Source organism: Chanos chanos, chromosome 10, assembly GCF_902362185.1.
Source record: "Chanos chanos chromosome 10, fChaCha1.1, whole genome shotgun sequence".
In the NCBI taxonomy this organism is placed as follows: Eukaryota; Metazoa; Chordata; class Actinopteri; order Gonorynchiformes; family Chanidae; genus Chanos; species Chanos chanos.
In genome coordinates this window covers 29,442,569-29,465,698 of record NC_044504.1, presented here as the reverse complement: position 1 = coordinate 29,465,698, position 23,130 = coordinate 29,442,569, and the positions used below count along the sequence as shown (strand labels likewise).

Here is a 23,130-nt window from a genome sequence, read left to right as displayed (position 1 = left end):
TTCTGCTAAATCTGTACTGTTAAAACTGTACTGTTGTATTCTAAAGACCTGTGAGAATAGATTCCTCTTGGTGCTCAGTCATAATTCAGTAAACTGGACCTTACTTGTCAGGGTGGAATCTTTTATGTAAATTCCTCTAAAATACATGTGCTAGCCTATCTCTGTAATTGCAGGTGCATTTAATCATCCATATTTGGAATAAGTGACAAATTGTTGAAAGTACTTTTTTCAAAGAGTGACTTGACTTTGCAAAACATCACGAGTATTAAAATGTTTTAAATGACATATTACTTGGCAAATTACTGTTATATGGTAAATTATATTTTCCAACTGCAACATTTGTTGCTATGTTGAGTTTTCCTGGATAATAGTGTCAAAACCAAAATGTAGCAAGTTTCTTGCAAGAGTCTAATAAGAACATAGATCATAAACTTCTTAAATCAAGTAAAATTTGTCACCAAATCTTTTGTCATCTTAAATGTACCTGTTCTTATATATAGCTCAGTGATTCTCAGCTCCAGTCCTGGGGGCCCACTGTCCTGAACGTCTCTGTTTTAACTCAGGACTGACACACCTGATTTCACTGATCAATTAATCATCAAGTCCTTGATTAGCTCAATTAACTGTGATAATGAAGAGTTAAAACAAAGACATGCAGGACAGTGGGCCCCCAGGACTGGAGTTTAGGATCACTGGCCTAGATTGCTTTCTAGCTGGAAGTGTAAAGTTGACTTGAGCTATCCTGACAAACCAGCAGAGCAACTCTGCAATTCACGTGACGAATCCTTGAATTCTGTTCAGTGCTACGGTTTATCAATTCAGCTGTGATTCAGTGGGCCTTTCACTTACATGATTATCTGGGATGGAAAGCATGTACTTGACTGTTCTGATGGACAGACTGTTCATCTGGATTTATGGCATCTATTGTTGTAACCAATGAGGCACATTCATGTGGACTCATTTGAACATATGCTTTTTGTACTTCTGAAAATCTTTCAAATTATGGGCATACATCATTTGAAAAACAATAAAGATTATCAAAGAAATCAAGAGTAACTTTGACTCTTTATTTGAACAAACCATATGACATGTAGAAAAGTACATTGTTTAAAGTACTTTTATAGAAAAAAAAAAACATGAATTGTTTAAAACATGTAGCTAAACTAAGCTTCTTAAACAAACAACAAAAAAAAACCTCACAGCAAACACAAATAAATATGTACATCTATTTATAAATACATCTAATTATATATAAACCCTGCTCTCACAATATATGACAGTAAAATTCAAGGTGACAGATAAATACATAATTGTATATTACAGTTTTTTTCTTCACAAGGACCATGAGTGTGTGAGGCATTTTAGGCACCCAGATACAGCTCCATAAGATATGAGCCATGTCACGAAACCAAGCAAATCTTTGCAAATGGTCTTAAATGACTGGTTACTATTTCTGGAATGTCATATAAGCCAATTCTAAGAGTTTAAAAAAAAAAAAAAAACATGCTTTCAGTTAGTGCACATTCAATAATTCAAGTGTACTTCCCTGGTCTGGCATTAAGTTCCAGTGCAGTTGCATGGGATCCATGGCGTATTGGCCAATCGCACAATGTAATCTGCACGGCAAACCAACCTGGCTACCTTTGTACTACTGATGCTGAGCTGGCTGCTACACTGGGCTGGCCCAACTGTACCTTATCACACAATAGCCACCAATGTTTCTGTACCACTTTTAAACCAGGGCGTGAGGCAGTTTCTCCGAGCTGTAGTGACTTGGAGGGGATGCATGATCTGTTCAGTGCTTCCTGTTCCCATGGTTTTAGTGCAAGTGGTTAATACAGCTACGTTCTACTAAGTGATGATGGTGTCTGTTGGCTGTGTATGGATGCAGCAGTCATCATTCAAAGTCGTCCTCATACTCGTACTCATCCAGGTCCAGATTACAGTGGGGATTTGGGATCTCAAAGAAATGTCTTTTCTCACTGCACAGGTCGTAGTCAGAGGCCATATCCTGGTCCAGTGGATCCAGGACATTTTCATAGCTAGACAGAGAAAATCAAACATCACTCACAGTGAAAGCCCTCAGTTGTACAAAGCATTGATTTACATGCACTCGACTGGCTTTTAAAATCAATGCCAACATAAAAAAAAACCAAAAAAAAACATTCCACTGAACAATGCCATAGGGGGGAAAAACTTGAGGGTAGAACAGGATGAGGACTTCAGACACAGGAAGAAAATGAAGAAATATTGCAGGGTTGCTGCAGTTGATTTTATCCCATTGTACATTATTATATCCATTACAAATACACAATCAATAGCTTTCAACAAAAAGAGTGGCACAAAAAAGGGCAAGCACAATGAATAATAGAGACCTCTGAAAGTGTAACAGGAGAGAAATGTTTCACGGAGTGCACAAGAGGAGCATCTACACCTGTACCTCTAGGATCTTACCTGACTGTATCAACAGTCTACTCAGTCTGCCTTTAGTCGGTGGTGTTCCTAAAAACCACCACAATAACAACCTGTCAAAAACCCGCATCTCACCAGCAGTTTAGCAACTGGTTGGCACAGGTGAAGCCATCACAAATGCTCTAAGTGAGAGGGGATCTCTGCATGCCCAGAACCAGTGTGGTTATGCTTTCAGAGTTTTACAAGACAAACAGCAAGACTAAAAAAAACAGTGTGTCCTGTATGATGTTTACTGTGTTAATATTGGTTATGCTGAAGACCTCATATTAGCAAAATTATAATCATGTACGCAACCTTACCCGTCATTGTAATGCTCGTTAGCAGTCTCCTCGGCAACCAAGATGTCGTATTCCTCTGCAGCATATCTTTCCCAGTCAGAGATGTCCTGACCTTCAGATTCCCCATCCTTAAGGTTGATGCAAAACTCCATTAGCAAACAGTCTTCAGTATCAGCCTTTGCCTTATAATGCTCAACTACAATCTGTACTTACCCTTATGACGGAGAAAGGATCTTTCTGTTCATGGTCCAGGTACTTTTCAATGTTGAAAAACGTGTCAAAAAATATATGCGCCAGTTTGCACCTCTTCAAGTCACGGAGGGTGATTTTACCTGAGAAGAAAAAAAAAAATTCCCACATCAGAAAACTTCATCCCAGAAGGGATTACTCCAGCTCAGAGAACTGTAAAATAGTATAATATCTACACCATCATATAAAATCTCCTGGGAGATGACAGTGACATTAAACATCTTGTGGAAATAACTTTTTTTTTTTTCTTTTTTTTTTTTTACAACAGATTAGCATAAACAGAAATCTAAAAATAAAATGACTTTGAGATTGAGCAGTTTGCCTGGTCTGGTCCACTGGGGCCTACCTTCTACTTCTGGCCTGACCAGGTCGAGCATTTGGCAGAGGCAGTCCTCAAAAGGCAGGGGTTCGATGGCCATGGTTTCCAGCTTCTGACACTGCTCCTGGTAGAAGTAGTGCAGCTCATACATGGACAGAACACCATCACCATCCAGGTCCATACACCGGAACCAGTACTCTATACTGTAAGGAAAGAGCAACCAGAGACTTCAATACAAGCCATGCAAAACTAATACAAGATATTAAAGTAGTAGTTTACACTTTTTGACATACAAGATCATAACGTCACTTTCTTTGGCATTTGATTTAAAGGAAACAAACAGCTTTTTGATCGAGGACTTTTTATTCCGTTGCATTTTTTTTTTACCAAATATGCAAATCTTCCATAATGATATAAGCACACAGAAGTACCCTGATGTACCAAATCATTAAGGATGAATTTAAATTTCCTAGTAATTTTTGGTGTAACGGGCTAAAAAAGCGCCCCCCCCCCCCCAAAAAAAAACCCCCAAACATATGTCTTGACAGAGTAGAGTTTTCTGATGAATATATAATCTTAAATAGTGCTATTCGCATTCTTCCTCATTGTAAACAGGACAAAGCCACTATTCCTCAGCCCAAGTACGTCACACATAAACAAAGTTACTGGGCTCCAAAAGATGACAACAAAAACACTGGTAAATACTGGTTTACTGCAATACAATCAAAAAATTGCACTGATTGTGAAATTATAGGATGGCAAACGTCATAACAGGTCCTTAAGTCAATACGGGTGAACTTTCCTTTTAGAGTCCAGTTAAAGGGATGAGGGAAGGATGTTACATATGGTACACATTAACATATGTTTCCCAGCAATCTCACTTTTAATTTCCCCATGTTTAACCCCAACATCACTTTGCCTTAGTTCATTTAGTTCTCAAACCACTGACTGACAGAGTCAGAGTAATTAAGAGAGGCACAATTAAACTGATATGATGAGATGTTATCTTTAATACAATTTAACAGACAATGGACAAGACAAATTGGGGAGAAGACCGACAAGTAAAAAATACTGATGTACCTGGTCTCTGTCTTCTTATCCTCCTCTGAGATGAGAAACCACACAAAGTCAGCATAGCTCAGCCTGCCTTCTTTACGGACTCTTCTATCCCTGTGAAACAATTCCATTAAATAAATGAACTCATTCCAAACAATATGACAATATATATATATATATATATATATATATATATAACCAGTGGGAAAAACAAGAGTAGCCACTAAAGTTGTATTTTACTCTTCTTTTGGATGACCAACGTTACCTGGTTACGGTTCCTGAGAATATTCTCTCGATCATTCTTTGTGAGATGGCTGTGAACGAGAAGGGATGATCCATGATATTAAACGCTTGCCCATCATGAGTTATAAATGTTTCAGGCTAAAACGCGCTCAACAGTCACAGCTCATAAATCCTCTTAATTGCAATTTGAATTGCGGGGAATGGAAACAATCGTCTCATACTTTCTCTCCTCTTTTATTGTTTCCATACCAAAAGATATTTTGGTCATGGTTTCAGATTCAAGGAGATAGATTAATAAAACTGCCAGACATGGTGTCATGCAAACGGGATATTCAGAGGGAGAAGCTGTTCCTGTCCTATTCATCTTTACTACACTGTTTGGCTTACTGGGTGCTGTCCAGGAACGAGTGCTGTCATGTGACATATGTGATGTGATGTGGCAGGAGAGCGGGAAGAAAAGATGTTTGACCTCAGTCGCCACCATAAGAAGCCACATGTGCGAGTGTGAGTCTGTAGTTACCTTGATCATTGTGCCTCGCTAGGTCCCTCTGGTCTATGTAGAGATCGTGGTCTGTGTCCAGTTCCCAGAATTTACAGTAGATGACATAGAAATGCTCGTAAGAGAAGTACTCTGTCAGATGGTTGACATCTTCCTCCTCTTCCAACAGAGCCACATTCTGTCAGGGTACAACGTAACTGTGAGCAATGAACTTTGACGACAAATATGAACTACATTCTTATAAGTGCAAACACTGAAGACTGTACACACTTCTGTATTACACACTTACTTGAAGAAAACTGCTTTTTCTGAGTTCTGAACACGTGATTCTTCCTGTCCATGATCGGTTTACATTATAAAATATCCTTTGAACTACCTATTAGCAGAAGAAAAGTTTTGCTTACAATAACAAAATTTCACAGCCTGTTGAGCAACTACCTTACATCAGCCAAAACAATATGGAATTAATCTAACTGAAACCAGACAAGTCTAACCAATATGGAGTGAATTAAGGAATACAAAATTATTTTGACCTTATTTCTGTCAATAAAATATTTATTCCAAAAAATAATCAAGACAAGACCTGGAATAAATCTAAAAAGAATTTGGATATGAAGAGACATCTTTTCTGCTAAGCTCTCCTTACTGTGGTAATGTAGCGTGAGTGAAAGTCAGACGCCTCCTTTAGAAACACTAGGCCTGAATGAGAGTCCACCACATCCTGCAAAAAACATCATTTCAATTTTTACTCCTTTACCGAAACAGCACAGCCAACTATAAAACATATGTGATCATTCAAAGAAGACAGAAAACACGGAGTCTACACATATGCAAGAGAGAAGTGTAAGAACTACATTTTTTCTATTGATAGTATCACAGCAGAGTAAAACATATGGACGTGTTAAAGGTATTAAAGCCACAGACAGAGAGGTGGTTTGGAAGGTAAAACTACACACCATTTGATATCTTATTTCCACACAGTCATAGTCTAGGCAGGCTATGAGCCTGTGGTATGTGGAATTTTAAATCTAGTGCAAATCTAAACTCTTGGAATTAAAGTCATGCCTCAGTATTTTACGCTTGAAACTTGATATGCATACATATGTGACAATAAAATTAAAAAGCCTTATTTTCAAGTGAGAGCTGGACTTGTTGACCCTTTCCCATGCAAAATTAAATAATAGAAAAACACATAAATCACCCCTCTGAGGAAGCAGGCGGGGACAGTCAAATCTACTCCACAGCAATACTTTTTTCATTCATCAGAACAGTCAAAGCAATTGCCAAAGCCCCACAATACAAATTAAAATACGGACGCCAGAACGCATCTCTTCTGTCGGCTGACTGCTGTTTGGCCTGACCGGCCAGTTCCGCCACTCTGAATATAAATGACTTGTCCAGCACAAGCCAGAGAAATAGCCAGCGCCGCAAATAATGCCCCTCTTAAAAACTCCGCACATTTAAACATTTATTTGGATTTTAGTTTTCTTCAATGGGTTTATAGTATCTTAAATTTGATAGCTGGATGTCTCATTCTCTTACAGGGAATATAAAATCCAGTCACATTACATGTTTCTGAGCTCAGCTGACTTTACTGTAAAACCAAACGGTCCTCTAATCAAAATCTATTTGATGAAGTACAGTGCGCTGATGAGCAGCACAAAGGGACTCTCGTTGTTTTTAATCTGTGTGTTTCGGGCCTTTCCTGCCACCCCTCCCCCCACCCACAAGCACACAGACTGTGGTGTCAGCAGCAGATCTTCCTAACCAACTGCCCCATACCTGCAGGAATGGAATAAAGTCCTCTTGTTCCAAATAATGACAGGCAGGTTTGGCCAGAAGGTGAACAAATTTGGATGCGTCATCATGACACGTCTGGAGCGCTCTGTGAAACAGGCACATATGGTTTCAGGTTTTTTTCCACTACAGAAATAAAAATATAGACTCTCAAACTGTTCACTTCAAACACGTAACTGCGGATTTATGCGTTCAGAAAGTTACATTCCAAAAGTCGTGTTTAGTCGTTTTATACCAGGAATAATGATATAATAAACTGTTCAAGTAGTATAGTGAGAGCCAATAGCAATCTCATATCTCTCTTTGGATTCACAAATTAAACCACTCTTTGTTTCATATGCGTTAGGCATGAAATCACTCACTGAAACGCCACTGCTTTTTATTTCCTAGTTAAATATACATATGAAATTATTCCCAGATGTAGCTATTGTCGGTTTCAGGCATGACTATGAGTCCACAAAACAGAACACCATTGTCTTACTTTCTCCACATCGCAACAAACTTGTGAACGGAGACAAATCCTGTTCTATCCCCTCCAGCAGCGTAGAACAATGGAGCTTTCCAATAAAGAGGACACTCACATGCCTTGGGAGACAAGAGGGTTATAAGCAGATTAAACATAGTTTTCTCATGGGAATCCCTGTACAGAGCACAGCATGACGCGTGTTACGATACACATTCTTCTTTTATGCCTGTGGTTCTTTTTTTTTTTTTCTTTCCATGTGAAATCATTCTAAAAAACAAAGACAACTGTTCCACTCGCCAACAGATTGAAATTTTAAGTAAAATGAGGCAAACTTATTTTAAATCAATAATCCAATTTACAGCAGTCACAGGATGCATGAATTTTGAGAGCTTCATAATGTAGCATAACATTCACCAACGTAGGCACAGATAGGAACTGAAGGCTGTTGTGATGGTACCTGCCATTTGCATCTGCCTTTGACATAATTACGTTCACACTCGTACATAATGACAAAGTCACTCATAGAGCTCTTGAAGAACCTCATTTGAATTTCCTGACTTTTACACACTTTCCCTGTTCTGAATTCATTAAACACAGACAGCACTCACAGGAATCGAGTGCCTGCTTACAACCTCAGACAGCAGTGGCAGGTTACAGAAGAGGAGGGTAGACACAAAGATTCTAAATGTATCTACAAAGAACAAAAACTGGCAGTAAAAATCCTAAAACTTCTGCTTTCATGTAAAATAAACACATAACAAAAAAGGGTCAAAGTAGCATGTTCACAAAATTGTAATTTGTTCATGTAAAAACAAAATCGGCCAACAAAATATTGTGTGTGATATTTCAAGTAACCACATACAAGGGTATCAGCAATCCTAAACTTGACCTTCTGTTCGCATAATTTTCACCTTTTTTTCCTTATGTTTTAACGATATTCCATCTACTTATAACTCAGAAATCTGCAAAGATAATGCGAAAAGTAAGTATGCAAAAAAAGAACAAAGGAAAAAAAAAACACGTATAAAAAAAAAAAAAAAAAGAAGTTTGATGCCTATAAATAAATACCTCTGGATGAATTCGAGATCATTTACATTGCCTTTCTCCTTAAGAATAACAGGAAATTTTATAGTCTGTTCTGCACGTAGATACAAAATATATTTGAGTTGCTTTGCGAGTGCCGTCAGTATATGTTCCATATTTGTAATTAATACCCAATGGATAACAGGAACCACTAAAATTAACTGTTTCAACATATGTTTTTCTTTTCTTTTTTTTTTCCATACCACTATTAGCCTGTTCAACATACTTTCTGGAGTCTTACATCACAAACCTGAAATTACTATCACATTGTGCAGAAAGATTTTCTCATTCATTTAATAATTAACATGTTCAACAAAGACTGTCATTTGTTTGTTAAAGGTCATCATTTTGGATGAATAATGCTTTGAATAAGTAATGTTCAGTAAAACCACTGCTAGCGCATACTGAGAAATCAGTAGGCTAAAGGGAAATGTGGATCTCTTTCTAGTTTAATGTGAAAACACTTAGATGTTCACATTTACGCATGCTGAGTGCCCATATAGTCCAACACTAAGATGGTTTGGTTTACTCAAATGTTTTTGTCTTTTTCCTGTTTTCCAGCTATCATTCGTCCGTGTAATTAAAAATGATCAGCTCAGTATTTAGATACAAGTGATGGAGTATGTCTTTTACCTTTGCTTTGACATACATAAACACAGGCAAGTAGGAATTTGTAAACCATACTGTTTGCAGACCTTTCAACAAGTTTTTCATACGCTGCCTGCTTAATGAAACTGTGCTAGCATTTGTAAGTCATCCTTTCCAATCAGGTTCTCCTCAGGTCATTTGGTTCCTGCCTTTGAGATAGTGACAATATTTTTCCATTGCTGGAGAACGTAAAAAAAAAAAAAAAAAGCCTCAAACTTGCGAACAGTTACAGGCTTGAGCTAATTACACTAATGAAAACAATTTGCTGGGTGGCTTCAAGACTACACATCACAAATCACCCTTACCTTGGCAACCTTCCCCATGTCTTCAATAGTCGCTCTTTCATTGGGGAATTGGGAAAATATTTTCTCTATCTTGGAAATGAGATGGTCAATGTTGAGATTGGCTTTTGGCCGTCCTCGAGGGAAGTAGAACTTTGGAATGCTTTCACTTAATGCTGGTGTAATGGGCTCCTCTTTCTTAACCTGAGCCTGTCAAAACAGACAGAAATAAACACTGTTAGCCATGGACTCAACCAGCTCACATTCTGTTGAGAGTGAGTTATGATTGCTCAGCAAATTGTACCTCTGTGAACTCTTTAGGGGTGATGGCTTTCAATTAAGATGTGTCAAGTGACACTGGCATGTGCAAAATACACCATTAAGAGTAATTATGGGAGGTGCTTGCCCTCATGATACACATTGGAGAGGACAGATCGATGTTTTGAGCATAATTTTGACATGACATGAGAAATGAGGGATACTGAATCATATTTTGAGTGAACGAGTGAACAAGAAGACTTCAAATATAGTCCCTCTGTATTTTTACACGGCTGTCAAATGTGAAAAGGACCTGTCCAACTGGTCTCTCTCTACTCCCTAAAATGTAAACATTTGTTTATCTTATGCAATATCTAACCCACTGTGTGTCCAGATAGTTGCCATTATGCTAAGTGTTGGAGCCAGTGGGCCTGGCTACACTGGCTATGTCACTTAACTTCAGCAACGGAATGAGAGATAAGAATTCGCTGTCCAAATGAAGTCGGTTGACATTCGCTACTGCATGTAAATATAAAGTGTGCTACTACATGACATTATGAAGTGTGCTTTATCATTTTTGGGAAAAAAACAGAAGCCTCACATTTGTGTACCACACACTTCCAAAATTCACACAAGATGTGACAAGAAAATAATGATTTAAGCCTTGTTAAAGTTTCACAACAACATGATAACCAGAAACGAACGGTATCATATTCAAACATGCACTATAGGACTCCAGGATAATAATGACTAGCCAATGTGTTGACCCGATAAGAGGGAATAACTCTTGCAGTTAGATAATTATGGAGAATGCAGTGGCCATTGATAACAAGAAACATAGTTCCTCTGTCCACAATCAAAGGACAGGACTGATTTAAATTGTCTGGTCTCTCATGCCAGCCAATCAATGTAGAATAAATTGTCTGGCAAAACATAACACCCTTAAAAAGAAAAGAAAAGAAAAGAAAAGAAAAGAAAACACTCACCAGTGTGAATGCATGCTAATGAATGTACATACGTAGGCTATGTTAAAAGCCATTGGCAAGTCAAGCCTCAATTCAAGCTAATTTTACTGAATCTAATTGAAAGACTCAGTTTCCTGCTGTAACTTGAAACTACAGATATGTGAAGGTCAGAGTACAGCTGTGAAGTAATCTTGACCACCAGTGTCCTTATGAAAAAAGGTCATGAGGCATGTTACCTGCAATCTCTGATCTTCTACATTACAGATAGTCTATACAAACATCCTAGTTTTTTTAATAACTGATTATATTTCAGTTTAACATTACATCAAGCTTCTCTACAGTACACACAGTGCTCTGAAGTTACATAGTTTAAGGAGATAAACCACGATGAAATCAGTCAAAATAATGACAATTGGTTTGGGAGCAACAGATTCTAATGCATAACTACATTCAGCCATCTTGAGCCTAACAGCTCAAACTGACCATATGCTTTACAAGCTAAAAACAGGTCTTTGGTCTGATACATCTCCTCCCTGCATAAACGACACTGAGTCACATCCGCAGTAACTATTTACACAACTCAGGAATCTGACGACTTGATCTGTTTGGGTGTCATTTAATAACCGGTGACCATAGTGTTTACTCACACTCAGTCAGTCTCAGTACCACTGGGAGACATCACCACAAAAGGTTTTGTCTAACTCTTACAAAAACCTCTCACAGATCCACTGCGTTTACCATACATTTGGCTCCCCAATTACAAAATTCTGTAACCTCTGTGCTATGGCACCGTGTTTTGGGATCTTTAAACTGTTTTTTTTTTTTTTTTAAACCATACCACTATAGGTGTATGAGGCGGTGCCACTAAAAGCCTAATGGATTTAACATGAGCTCAAGCCCTTATATGGACTTTGACTATTCGGTTTGTGGAAAAGGCTCTTTGATCTGCCACACAGGGATTCTGCAGAGTGCAATGCGCTGTGGGAGATGAATGCTGCTAATCTTTGCCTGCTTCTCTGCTGGTGTCAGCCATGTCTATAAAAGGGAATGGCCATCTCCTGGCAGAGCTCGGGGCTGAGGGTCGGCTGCTCAATGTTAAAAACAAGGAGCCTCCTGAGCACAGCCGCTAATCTTACCACATCCAGCGCGTTCAACAGAATTACACAAATCATTCATGGGTCTGTCACTTTCAAATCAACCTGACCACCAACCTTTGCATATTAGAGAACGAAGTGAAAAGTTAACACTGGTTCCAATGAAGAGGATGGAAAAAGGCTACATCCAAATAAACTGGAACGGTCTAAGTTAGTCTCCAGATATCTGACAGAGCAATTAAGACAACCTGCCTGGCCTTGCTGGAAAGCTTTGAGCCTCTTCTTGAAGCGAGAGGGCAGCACAAAGTCGCAGCCTCGGGCCAGCAGCGCCAGCTCCTTCCTCAGGTCTGGGTCCTGCCGCAGAGACAGCTCCTTCATCCTCATGCTGCCGACAGTGAGTGGAGCAGAGCCCAGTGGCTTACAGTAAACACTCCCGAGGTTGGGGGATGATCTGACTCCGTGGCTGTCCCACCACAGGACACTCCTCTGCCTGCCTTTATCAGAAGGCACTTAACAGCAAGTAGCAGCTGCGTCTCACAGCCCCGCAATAGCTAGACACTCAGCCCTGCCTGTTGTTCCATACATCCAGCTAGCACTGACTGACTGAGGTCACAGAGCCTTATCCTGTAAAGTCACTGGGGAGATAGGGTGAGGGTGTGAGCTTGTGTGTGTGTGGTGTCTGTGTGAATCTGCCCTTTCGAGTATGCATTCCAGAGTGCTCATAGAAGGTTATGTAAAGAAACAAACCTGTTGTCCTGAAGCAGTGAAAAAATATGCTTAACTCTGTGGGGGTAGGGGATGGAGTACAGTGTCATGATTGCAGAACAGTGCAGTTTCATATCTGCTTACTGCAACCTGCTGATACTACTGTCTGGCTGATTTAGGATTTTTTTTTTTTTTTTTTTTGACCGAAACGTACCATTTTTGTCTGCAAAACTTGCTAAATTTCCCTCCATCATGGATGTGTACTCAGATGTCTGACAAACTCTTCAGAAAACTATAACCCACTATAGCCTTTGACCGTAGTAGTACTGCTGAACATGTTTAGACAAAGCAAAAATTATATGATGAACAGAATAAGAAGGGAGAGACGCTCCAGAAAAACAAACAAAAAAACAAACAACATAAACGTACCTGAATTGACTCCTATGGGCTTTTTCGTCATTCTGCTTTCTAAGGCTATAGCTTCCAACCATTCCACATCTTATTATAGTTGACAAGTCTTAGTCAGTGGTATGGGGGATGTGTGAATCCAAAAGAATGATGGCTAAAGCAGTCAAGGACTATTAAAAGACCCAGCATGGGCTGTTTGGGCAACTTCAAGAAACCAGATCTTGAGAAACAAGAGTATCTTTAGTCCTGGCAAACATCCGCACCCAGACTGACAGCAATTACATCAATTCCCTGTAACCGCACTGATCCAAAGACACTCAACCACTGAGACAAGGGGTTTGGTGTCTCCAGGAAAAAAAAAAAAGAAGAACTTTATGCCTGTTATTGCTTTCCAAACAAATATAATTAACAGATATGGGCTTCAGTGAAAACTGAGCTGCCATAAAAGAAGAGTGAATGTATGTAAGAGGCTTGATGCCACAGTTCGTAACAAACCAGTGCAAAAATAAAGCCCTGCATGGCTTTAATGATAAGTATTTTTAGATGACAGCTCAGAGTCCACATTCTTCCAGCAGAATTCCAGTTCCTGTTGTCCCCTAATACTAGGATACTGCTACAGTTTGATAAGCCCTGAATATAGAGTGTTTGTTTCCGGTACCCGCTTTTATTATTCCACTCCGCTCACCGATTTAAAACATACATAAAACACAGAGACAAAAACAAACAGGTCAGTTACGATGTTAATATTTCCATTCAACGCTGAGACTGCACTCAGACAATTTTCCATTAACAATAATATTTTACGATATGATAATCTGTGCAGTGTAGAGTGAACACAGACTGTAAGTGAATTTCCATTGGTTCTCTATGAGAGAAAAAGCTCTTTGAGTAACAAGTCTTTTTCTCCGAGTGAGAGCTGGTACTAACAGAACGAAGCCGTGCACGAGGAGGCAGCTGTCCATGCCAATGGTGCCATTTTTTTTTTTTTTTTTTAAGTAACGCTTTGTGCTCAGTCAGAAGGTCAACTGGAAATACTGACTCTCACCAGTAATTCTGAAATCAAACTAACAAACTTAGTTTCTCGGTGCTGGTAGAATAAAAATCAAAGACTGGGTTTTATGTTCAGCTTTTGCCTAGTACTGGTTGCTAAAGAAAGAAGCAAAGGGAGGGATTTAAAACCCATCAGTTACAACCACTACATTTATGAATTAATAACTGTATCTAAAAAAAAAAATCAAGGTGTGATAAAAGCATAAGGTTTAAATGTGTAACTGTGATCTAAGCCTTTTGCATAACATTCCAAAGCTATTCCCAAAGTGACAACAACTTGCCTACCGGCATAACATCAACAAAAACAAGTACAGGACTTACACAAGGTTTCAGTATATGATTAGTCTTAAACTTGAGACCAATCACAAAATCTTCTCTATGGGTTTCCAGTTTAATTATGAACACTTCACAAAATATTCAATAACAAGTGTTTCTTACATTCAGTGTCTCCCAAACTCCTCCCTGCTTAATCTCACCCCAACAGGGAGTATGAAACATCACTTCTCCTTGAACGTGTCACATTATAGAATAATGTCAGAGGACTGTTTATCATATGCATCTCTAATAATACAAATCATCTGAGATCAATACAAATCACCATCTGATCTATAACCAATCTATTCAGTTTTTCAGTCTCCAAAACTTGCAATTCACTGCATGGCACATCACCTCACTGATCCCACAGACATCAGACTTGGTGAAGAATGTGTTTTAGATGTGCTGTGTCTCTACAAACCTTATGCAACTATTCAGTAACAAACTAGTTAAAATGACTCTGTGAGAAAATAACTACAAAATTAGGTTAATTAAATATTAAGGTGAACATCAGAAGAAAGGATAAAATGCTTAAATAACAACTCTTAGTTTTGCTGAAACTGGCAGCAATTCAGCAATCATTGCTTATATTGTATTATGAAAAAAAAAAGTGTGACGCTAAAAAGCTGAGGTCAGAATACCTTTTTCTGCAAAACTAAAAACAGACATAAGGTTAGGAGGTGAAGGGTCAGGGAGCGCATTGCTTTAACACTGTTTCGACCAAATTTGACAGACTGTCCACTTCAGTTGAAACTGCCAAATAGTCAACATGTTAACATGAATGAGATTTGACTACAGGGAAGACAATTAAGTTTTAATCTTTCAGGAAAAAACAGAATACTCTATTTAAGCAGATTAGCCTAAACATATTGAAGAGTGGTCTTAATAATCTCTAAATAATTCCCAATATTTGTCCAAAATAGGAAAGTGTACATTCTGAACTGAAAAGTATTGCTGTTGACAATATATTGACCTTTTTTGTGTGCGACAAACCAGCAGCCAGATAACGAGGCACAGTTCCTCACAAGCATGATACAACCATTAGATTTTCAGTTTATTTAGTTTTTGTTTTTCATCCACTGACACGTGACTTCTACATGTGCTATTAATCCTAAACCTTCAGAGCCATTCAATGGCAACCCTAGATCTCTAAGGTTGTCTGACTTCCAGTTAAATCAGGGCTGTTCAATTAAAAATACAAACTGATTATTCTGACTGAAATTGCAGTTTCAATTGCAGTTCTAAAAAACTGTACAATTCATCTATATTCTGTGGTCTAAACATTCATAAAACAAAATAAGAGACAAGAAATGTTCTCCACATCTAAGTTATGGCCATCATACTTAAAACACATGCCTTTAATTTTTACTTCTTGCACCACATTTTAACATCAAGTGCTTATCTTTACAGCAAGTCTTTATGAAATCCTTGCTCATTCTGCCCAGTTGTTGTCTGTGTGTTTCTTAGGTAGAATTAACTTGTTAATTTACACGGTCTAGCTAGTTAGCTCATTATCACCAAAATGACAACAGCTTAAAAAAAACTCACACTGCTTGTCATATTTAACAAGGTTGTCTAATGTTCGTTAGAGAGGAAGCCTATAAATGAACCAGTTCAGTCAGCTTGTTCGTTCACTTATGAATACCAGTGCTGACCAATGCCAGGAAAGCAGACAGCTATTTACAGTTGGAATTTTTACAGAATCACAAGCAAAAAACTGTATCGCTGCAAGTTCTTAGCATTATTACAAAGAAAATTTCTCTTGAGGGAACTTTTTGTGGCTTCATCTATATTAGTGCTTTAATAGAAGATAATCCTTTTTCCTCAACATTAGGTGAATAAATCTACATTTGAAAACAGAGACAGGATCATTAATACAACATCATTAGGGATGTGTTGATAGATACCACAATGCTAGATACTCTAATGGTATTCACGTTGGTCTCGAGAACCGCTAAAACATAGAGATACTAGCGTGTCAGCTAAATCCATTACGAGAAACCAGTCACTGCAGGAGTGTTTTCGGAGAGGTGGAAGATATTTGGTATGAACACTGAAACTTCAGCAGCCTGACGCTTACCCAAAGCTCTACCTGACTGTCCTGGTTTTGTTTTACAAATGCCAAAGACCATAAGGATATAAACATCATACAGAAAATCGAATAGCTAAAATAGCCTGGTCCGTTCTCGTAGTTTCTGACTGTTCCATGTCAGAGACTCAAGCTGTTTTTTGCTTTCTCGTGCAACATGCGCAAACGTTGTGAATGAAGGCAAATGTCAGCATTACAAGCTTTTCAATATTTTGAGGGGGGAAAAACCCACGCAAAAAACACAACAACAACAACAAACAACAAAACAGCAGAGGAGAGAGTAGCTTTTTGTAAACACTATTCTGCTGAAGTGTCCAGAGGGAGCAAACTGTCAAAGCATCACAAATTGAATTTTCCACCTGGTAAAGGGACACTCTGAACTGTTCTGAACTCTCCTGGTTCAGGCAGTGTAGACAAGTCTATTGCAAAAAATAAATCTATTTTTAAACTTCAAACATTATCATATTGATTTTACTGTTTTTCATAGTTGTGTGTGTTACTTGTACAAAGCAAGTGTTCAAACTTTTAAATAAATAGGAACTATTGGTCTAGGCTACCATGTTGGCCGAGAGATTTTTATACCATCAGTGTTCACAATCAGCAAAAAACTGTCATTCTGGTGCAGCCCTCATATCTTGGCAGAGATATTAGTGGATGGCTTCTTCAAAATTCTATCAGCTAATGGTATCAGCTGATGAATTCTGCATTCCAACTACACTGCAGTAATTAATAAGTACATGTTATGCTATGCAGGTGTGTCGGTAACCTAAAATTTTCAATTGATAGCTTTTAAATTAAAGCTAAACAGCTCATTTTTTTCAAATGGATTATACCATTTACATTAAAACAATATCATTTTTAGGTCAGATTCCACATCACACATCAAAGCAATCATCAAAGTTAGCAGAAGCCATCTATGTTTACATTTAATTCAAGAATTTCAAAGTTGCTTTTCCACAAGGAATACAATGAATTTTCAGCTTTTTTTTAGAATTTTAATATATTGGCTATATTATTATTTGAAACCTTAGCTTGCTACCTAAGCTTGTTTTAAGTTACTGAGGAATTACTAATGGTAAAGAGGGGAATTATGCCTCTTATGGTGAAATTTATTCTAAACTGACTTTATGTGGAGAACACAGAAATCAATAACATGACAGTTTTTTTAAACATTACAACACATCAAAACAGACACCCTGACAGCTTCACTTGCACCCGCATGGCATGTAGCATTGCCCGCTATAACTTTACTGGAAAAAAAGCAACTGTTTTCATGCTCCAGACTAAGCTCTCTTCACAAAACCAGTCACCTGATGTAGAATTCAAAGTATCAAAGGAATGACCAACAACCATGTATTATGACAATTAACAGCATATGACTAGAGTTCATTTATGCTGAGGACAAATCTGGAAACTACACTCAACACGAGCCAGATTCAGAGTAGTTAATTCCTACACAGGGGGGACCAAGGCTATCTATATCGGTGTCTTGTGTCAAAGTTGGACCAGCTGCTCTGAGCAGCATCAGTATGACGTTAATTGAATTTTTAACTAATCTTTTGAAGAATGCATTTGTATTCTGGAATTTCTTTGGCTTTCTTAAAATAGTGCCCTACTTGATTCGGGATCAGAACCCGTTAATACACGGTGACATGTTGTGGGGACATGCTACTTACGTCATGCCAGAAAATTTGAAATGTACAACAGTTGTTCCACAAACCGAGCACCACCAAGGATCACCAAACTGCCTGTGAGAAACTAGACATGAAAATCAAAGGCTCTTCACATCTGTCAAAGCTCTTATGGTATCAAAATGAGTGCACATTAAGCATTAGACGGAAAATGGCTGTGCTTATGACAGTGATTCATTGAAAGCAGATGTTTTTCATGTTTTTCAAGTACCATTATCTGAAATCTTCACAGACAATGGCAAAGACTATGCTAAGCAGTATTCTATCCCCTTTCACTTGTAGAGCCAAAGTCAATTATGGCAATCTTCCCTCAAACTTTGAAGAGAATTGGTTTTAGTCTTTCTGAGGGGATGGTGAGTGTATGAAAAAGTCTGAGGAAATGGAGAGAGGGATGTCAGAGTACACATTTCTAAGAACTTTCCCACCGTCACAGTGTCAAAAACCGAGCAGACCACTGACCTTGTAGCAAATTTTACAGCCTGCCCGCATACACACACACACACACACACTCGCATGCACACACACACTTGCACGGCTGGGCTGTATGTTTCCAGTAAGATGGAGCAAGCTTAAGCTATTTATTTCAATTATATATTTATAAAACAGGTTTTATAAATATATGCCTATAGAATGCACAAATGGTCAGCAGAGTTTACCCCTGACAATGGACAATAAATCTAATTATATCTCATGCAGGAAGTCACACTGGCTCTCTGACATGTCAACATGCAGTATTGCTGGCGCACATGGTCTCAGCTGTCTACATGACTCCATATCAAGGGTGTTTGCATTTGGGAATGTCTTCGGTCCCTTACTGTATAAGAGAACAAGTCCAGACATGTCAGTCTCAACCAAATCTCTTGGTTCGTCTAATACATAAGATTGTCCTTCTGTAAAGTGAGTTCACGCTTAAGAAAGTCATGTTCTTTCAATTGAACGTATTCATTAAAATATGTAAAAGAAAAAAGTCTCTGGTGTGATCCAACATGAAGGCCAAAGACCCCCTATGTTAGCTCTACCCACACCAGTAACCAGCACACTATGTGGTATTACAGGGATTGATCGACGGAAACGATCCCTGTTCAGTTCAACAGCTTGGGCTTGGTGAGGCTAGACCAGTAGAAACTATAGAAACTTCTAGACAAAATACAGTAGACACAAAGCCCCCACAAAGCCTATTATAACAGGAAGAACCCCAGCGTCACTTGCCATTTAAAGCAAGAGCAAATCCAGCAAAGCCAAAGCCATTCAGCACTCTCTTGTGGCAAAGCTGGGGAAGAGAAAGGCTAAACCAACTTCCCACTACATGACAGTCATTAGCTCAACAAGCACCAAAATGGAACTGGTCATCATCAAGCTGGTCAGGCCATGGGGAAGGTTCCTAAAGCTAGATATAAAAAAAAAATCTATTTTTAAAATGGAAGTCAACAGAGCAGTTCATAAACTACCTCAGAAAAAGACATTACCTCATGTAATGTCCTACATACTGTTCTCATGTGTCATTTGATAAATTCTCAAAGCCAGTTTTGAGGCACCTAATTAAAGCAAACAGTGGTAAAACTTCAGTCATAGAACACTTTAAACATTTTTACGCCATGAATTAGCAAAATGGACATAAGCCTCTTTACCTTCTTGGTGCTGACAGAGCGTCGCAATGCTCTTCCGTTTGGTCCACCTCTGTGAGTACTCCCACTGCCAGAAGGTAGTGCCGGTGATGGAGGACTGGACGGAGCACTAAACGGTGCAGAAGTCCTTTCAGTCATACTCTTTTTGACTGCAATGTTGTTATTTTCACCAACGACCAGTGAGGTCTTCTCCTTAAAATCCCCACTGGCCAGATCCATCCCTTCTCCATGCTTGATCTTTTGCAGGCAATCTTTCAGTAACACCTGAGTACTGGGCTCACTCAGCCAGTTCAGGAAGAGCTCATCCACCTTCATTTTTAGGACCGGCTGTAGGATTTGTGGGGAAGGCATTTCTAATTTCTTTCACTGCCTCCTGAAGAGAAAAATAAAAAAAGACAGAAAGGATATGAATCCTGTACAATATCAAATTTCCCATGAGTTACTGAAATATTACACACTACTGTAAGGGTTGAAAAGATCTGTAGTAACTTATTTTATCTTAATGCATTTTTAATACTCGTATGAATGTTGTCCCAAAAGCAATGCCCTGAAGTTCTTTGATGGCAAGTTTGTTCATTAACATAAAGAAATGCGTCCCGAAGATTTCTCTCTCTTGTTTGTTTTAACTGACTTTAACCTCTTTAAGCAAATATGATACTAAGTAAACGCTTGTGCCTGCGAATATTAAGTTGGTAAAATTACACATTGCACTAAACCAGTGGAGAGTGTAGCAGGGTATCAAGGAACGAAGTTTACGCTTATAAACGTGTTCCGTCCTTGTTGTCCACAATACGCATTGCTAATATATGTCACTGGAATGCATGAGAAAGCAATAGCCTAAAGTAAGATAATACATAGAGGTAAAACTGAGCAGCAGTTAGCGTGCTATTTGGATGAGTTTGACATTTTGCTAGTATGCTGCCCGCTTCAGGTTTAGCATGCTAGTTAGTACATACGATAACAAACATTGACTCGTGTTAGCCAAACATGCACAAACTATCCTCTGCATAGAGCAAACTGAAATTACAGGTTTGTTTATGAAATTCGGAAAAATTGTTAGATTACCTTCACGGCGCAGAATAGTAAAAAAATCTCATTAGGACTGTCTGCACCGGATTCACTTTGAATTTTAAACTCTCGTTTTCCCAGGCAACGGAGAAATTATAACATCGCGAGAATATTATTGAGGCGCGGCGGGGAGTCTCACTTTTTGCATGTGTTATGGGTAACGATGTTTTCTGTTGAGCTGTTAACTATTCGCAATTTTCAACACATTTTTTTTAAAAAGTGTGAAACGCTCCAGGAACAATGCTGACAGCTGCATAACACGCCAAAATATGTATAGATACAGTTTCCCTGCAACGTTTTAAGTAGTGTCACCGATTGTGTGCAGTCTTGCGAGAAGACTGGTGGTATTTCATGGAATTGATTTCTGTCTACGGGAAAAGAGTAGTCAGTACCTTTAGGAACCTCACATCAGAAACCACACGTAAACAAAAAAATGTAGCTGCTCTGACTTGTAGGATCCCAAGACTTCTTTTGTTTTTTTCATTCTTTCCCAAAATACACAATACACTTTTAGATCATTCTTCTTCTTCTTCTTCTTCTTCTTCTTCTTTTTCCTCTTCTTCTTCTTCCCCTGCTATCGTTAATTTATTTTAATAACCGCCCATATACATTTCCAAATACAAGTGCAAGTTCAACATGACTTCAACATTAAGCTTCCTCTCATTGCCCAAACCGATCATACAGAGTATGTAGGCCTAGTAGTTCATAGTATAAGTCTTCTAGCATAACTGTTCACGCACTGCAGCTTGCATGCAGAAGATTATGTTTACATTACCCCTAATATGGGAAGAGAGCCTGTGCATTGACATATACTGTGTATCCGCAAGGAAAGGAACAAAGCAGGGGTCATCAAAGCAAGTACAAAAAAGAAAGAGAAAAAACAACCCTTAAATCATATTTTCCCCAGACTCTGATTAGAACAATAACATTCACCAAAAGAGACCAAAAGGTCAGCACGGAAAGGCTAAAACAGAGAGAGATTTGCTTTTATTGAGACTGTTTTTCTTTTGCTCTCTTGAATTATAGATCAGAAGAAAGAAGACACCGCTAAACACATGTATAATGGAACACAAAGTGTTTTAGTCTATGATTTTACATCGTCTTTGTTTTCAACTATTAAAGGATCGAGAGAGTATTGTTTGATCCATTAACCTCCACATTTGCTGGTTTTGAGGCATATATTCAAAGAAACTAAATTCTTAACAATCCAGATGTATGGAGTCCAAATGCTAATTGTTGAACATGCATGTGGAATAAATGCATTGAAGAGAACACATACAATTTTAAATGAAAACATAATAAAGAATAATTATAGTGACATCTCCAACACTTAAGACAACCATCGCTTAGCAGCTTAATTGTTTATATCCTAAGCATTAAAATCTTGAGAAATTTTGTCTTCTCAGCATGTCCTTGAAACTAGATCCTGGCTTTCTTTGTATGAAAAACAGTGATTTATCCATGCCTGACTCCACATTGCTCTGATCTCCTTTCCTTTTTGTTCTTAAAATATTGTGCTGCATGAAGAAGCAGAGCAGGTTTATTGATCGATACACAGGAGACAACAAAGCAATCCTGCTGCTTCCTCTCGACAAAAACGTAGAACCCTAAGACTGGACAGTCCAAACTGAGGTAGTTCTGTCATATGAAAAAAGTAAAAAGAACAAATAAAAGCAAATTCTTGATTTTCAATTAAAGGTTATCGTGGCTTGCAGTGTTATTTGATAGTATAGGTTTCAGGAGCAAGTATACCCCAATTTGGAACATGTTAGGGTTACATTTATTTAGCATATGTGCATGGAACATTGACTGTGTTATTAAATTTGTGTGTGTGTCTTTGTAGTTAAATATATGTATACGCACACAAAAGGGCTGTGCCATTGCCTAAGGAACGCTGAGAGAGTGCAAGACATCCCACAGTGTCACTCTCACTTGGGAACAGATGGTGCTTCAGCTATTTTAAGAGCACACTGTTGCCATAATTGCTGTAAGATGTTACTTCATCTAAGATGCTGCATGTGACAGTTTTTGACTTTTAGGTGCTAAGGTTCTTTAAAGATATAGTTTCGTAGTCTATCATAGCTTTAATCTCAATGTCAGGAAGCATGCTGTTGTTAAATGAGTGTAATAAAACTTAAGAACTTGAATGAGGGAGAATGTTGTGTTTATGATAGACTCATGATGTCAAGTCTCCATCAAAAATGCATTACAAAATGTGTATAATGTTACATTTACTATATATTGACCGCCATTAATGATACAAATAACCTGTGGAATTTTGCAATATTCCATCCATAATTTTTAGAGACTCATGAAATCTTCAGTGAGAGATTATTTATGTTACAGCACCTGAAGATGTAAAAAGTGTGGAGCATGTTTCAAAATATTTTGAATTAATAGAGTAATGATTCAAGAAATCTTATATTATTGCCAAATATTTTGGTCCATGTCAATTCCCGATTTTTTTGCAA

The 23,130-nt window shown here is 38.3% G+C and overlaps 1 protein-coding gene across 2 annotated transcripts; it reads right to left on the bottom strand.

Moving 5' to 3' along the window:
- Positions 1-1,814: 1,814 nt before the first annotated feature.
- Positions 1,815-19,942, bottom strand: ppp2r3b (protein phosphatase 2, regulatory subunit B'', beta). 2 transcript variants are annotated; one of them, XM_030787098.1, is made up of 14 exons: positions 19,595-19,942; positions 12,646-12,648; positions 9,416-9,601; positions 7,395-7,498; positions 6,899-7,001; positions 5,763-5,837; positions 5,406-5,492; positions 5,138-5,294; positions 4,640-4,688; positions 4,399-4,488; positions 3,346-3,521; positions 2,964-3,082; positions 2,772-2,878; positions 1,815-2,042 (listed from the first exon to the last, which is right to left on the bottom strand). In XM_030787098.1, the coding sequence occupies exons 1-14, from the start codon at positions 19,940-19,942 to the stop codon at positions 1,898-1,900; spliced, it is 1,749 nt and encodes a 582-aa protein (XP_030642958.1). In that variant the 3' UTR covers positions 1,815-1,897. The 2 variants fall into 2 exon arrangements, with proteins under 2 accessions (XP_030642958.1, XP_030642957.1); XM_030787097.1 differs by lacking the exon at positions 12,646-12,648.
- Between the last annotated feature and the right edge of the window lie 3,188 nt (positions 19,943-23,130).

What these genes read in the sequence shown, in the direction of transcription:
- ppp2r3b (XM_030787098.1), bottom strand. Translation starts at nt 19,942, where the DNA reads ATGCCTTCCCCACAAATCCTACAGCCGGTCCTAAAAATGAAGGTGGAT. An exon ending in ACTTTATTCCATTCCTGCAG is followed by an intron (nt 5,838 to 6,898) that starts GTATGGGGCAGT and finishes TGTTTTTTGCAG; the next exon opens with GATGTGGTGGACTCTCATTC. An exon ending in GATAAGAAGACAGAGACCAG is followed by an intron (nt 3,522 to 4,398) that starts GTACATCAGTAT and finishes CTTTCCTTACAG; the next exon opens with TATAGAGTACTGGTTCCGGT.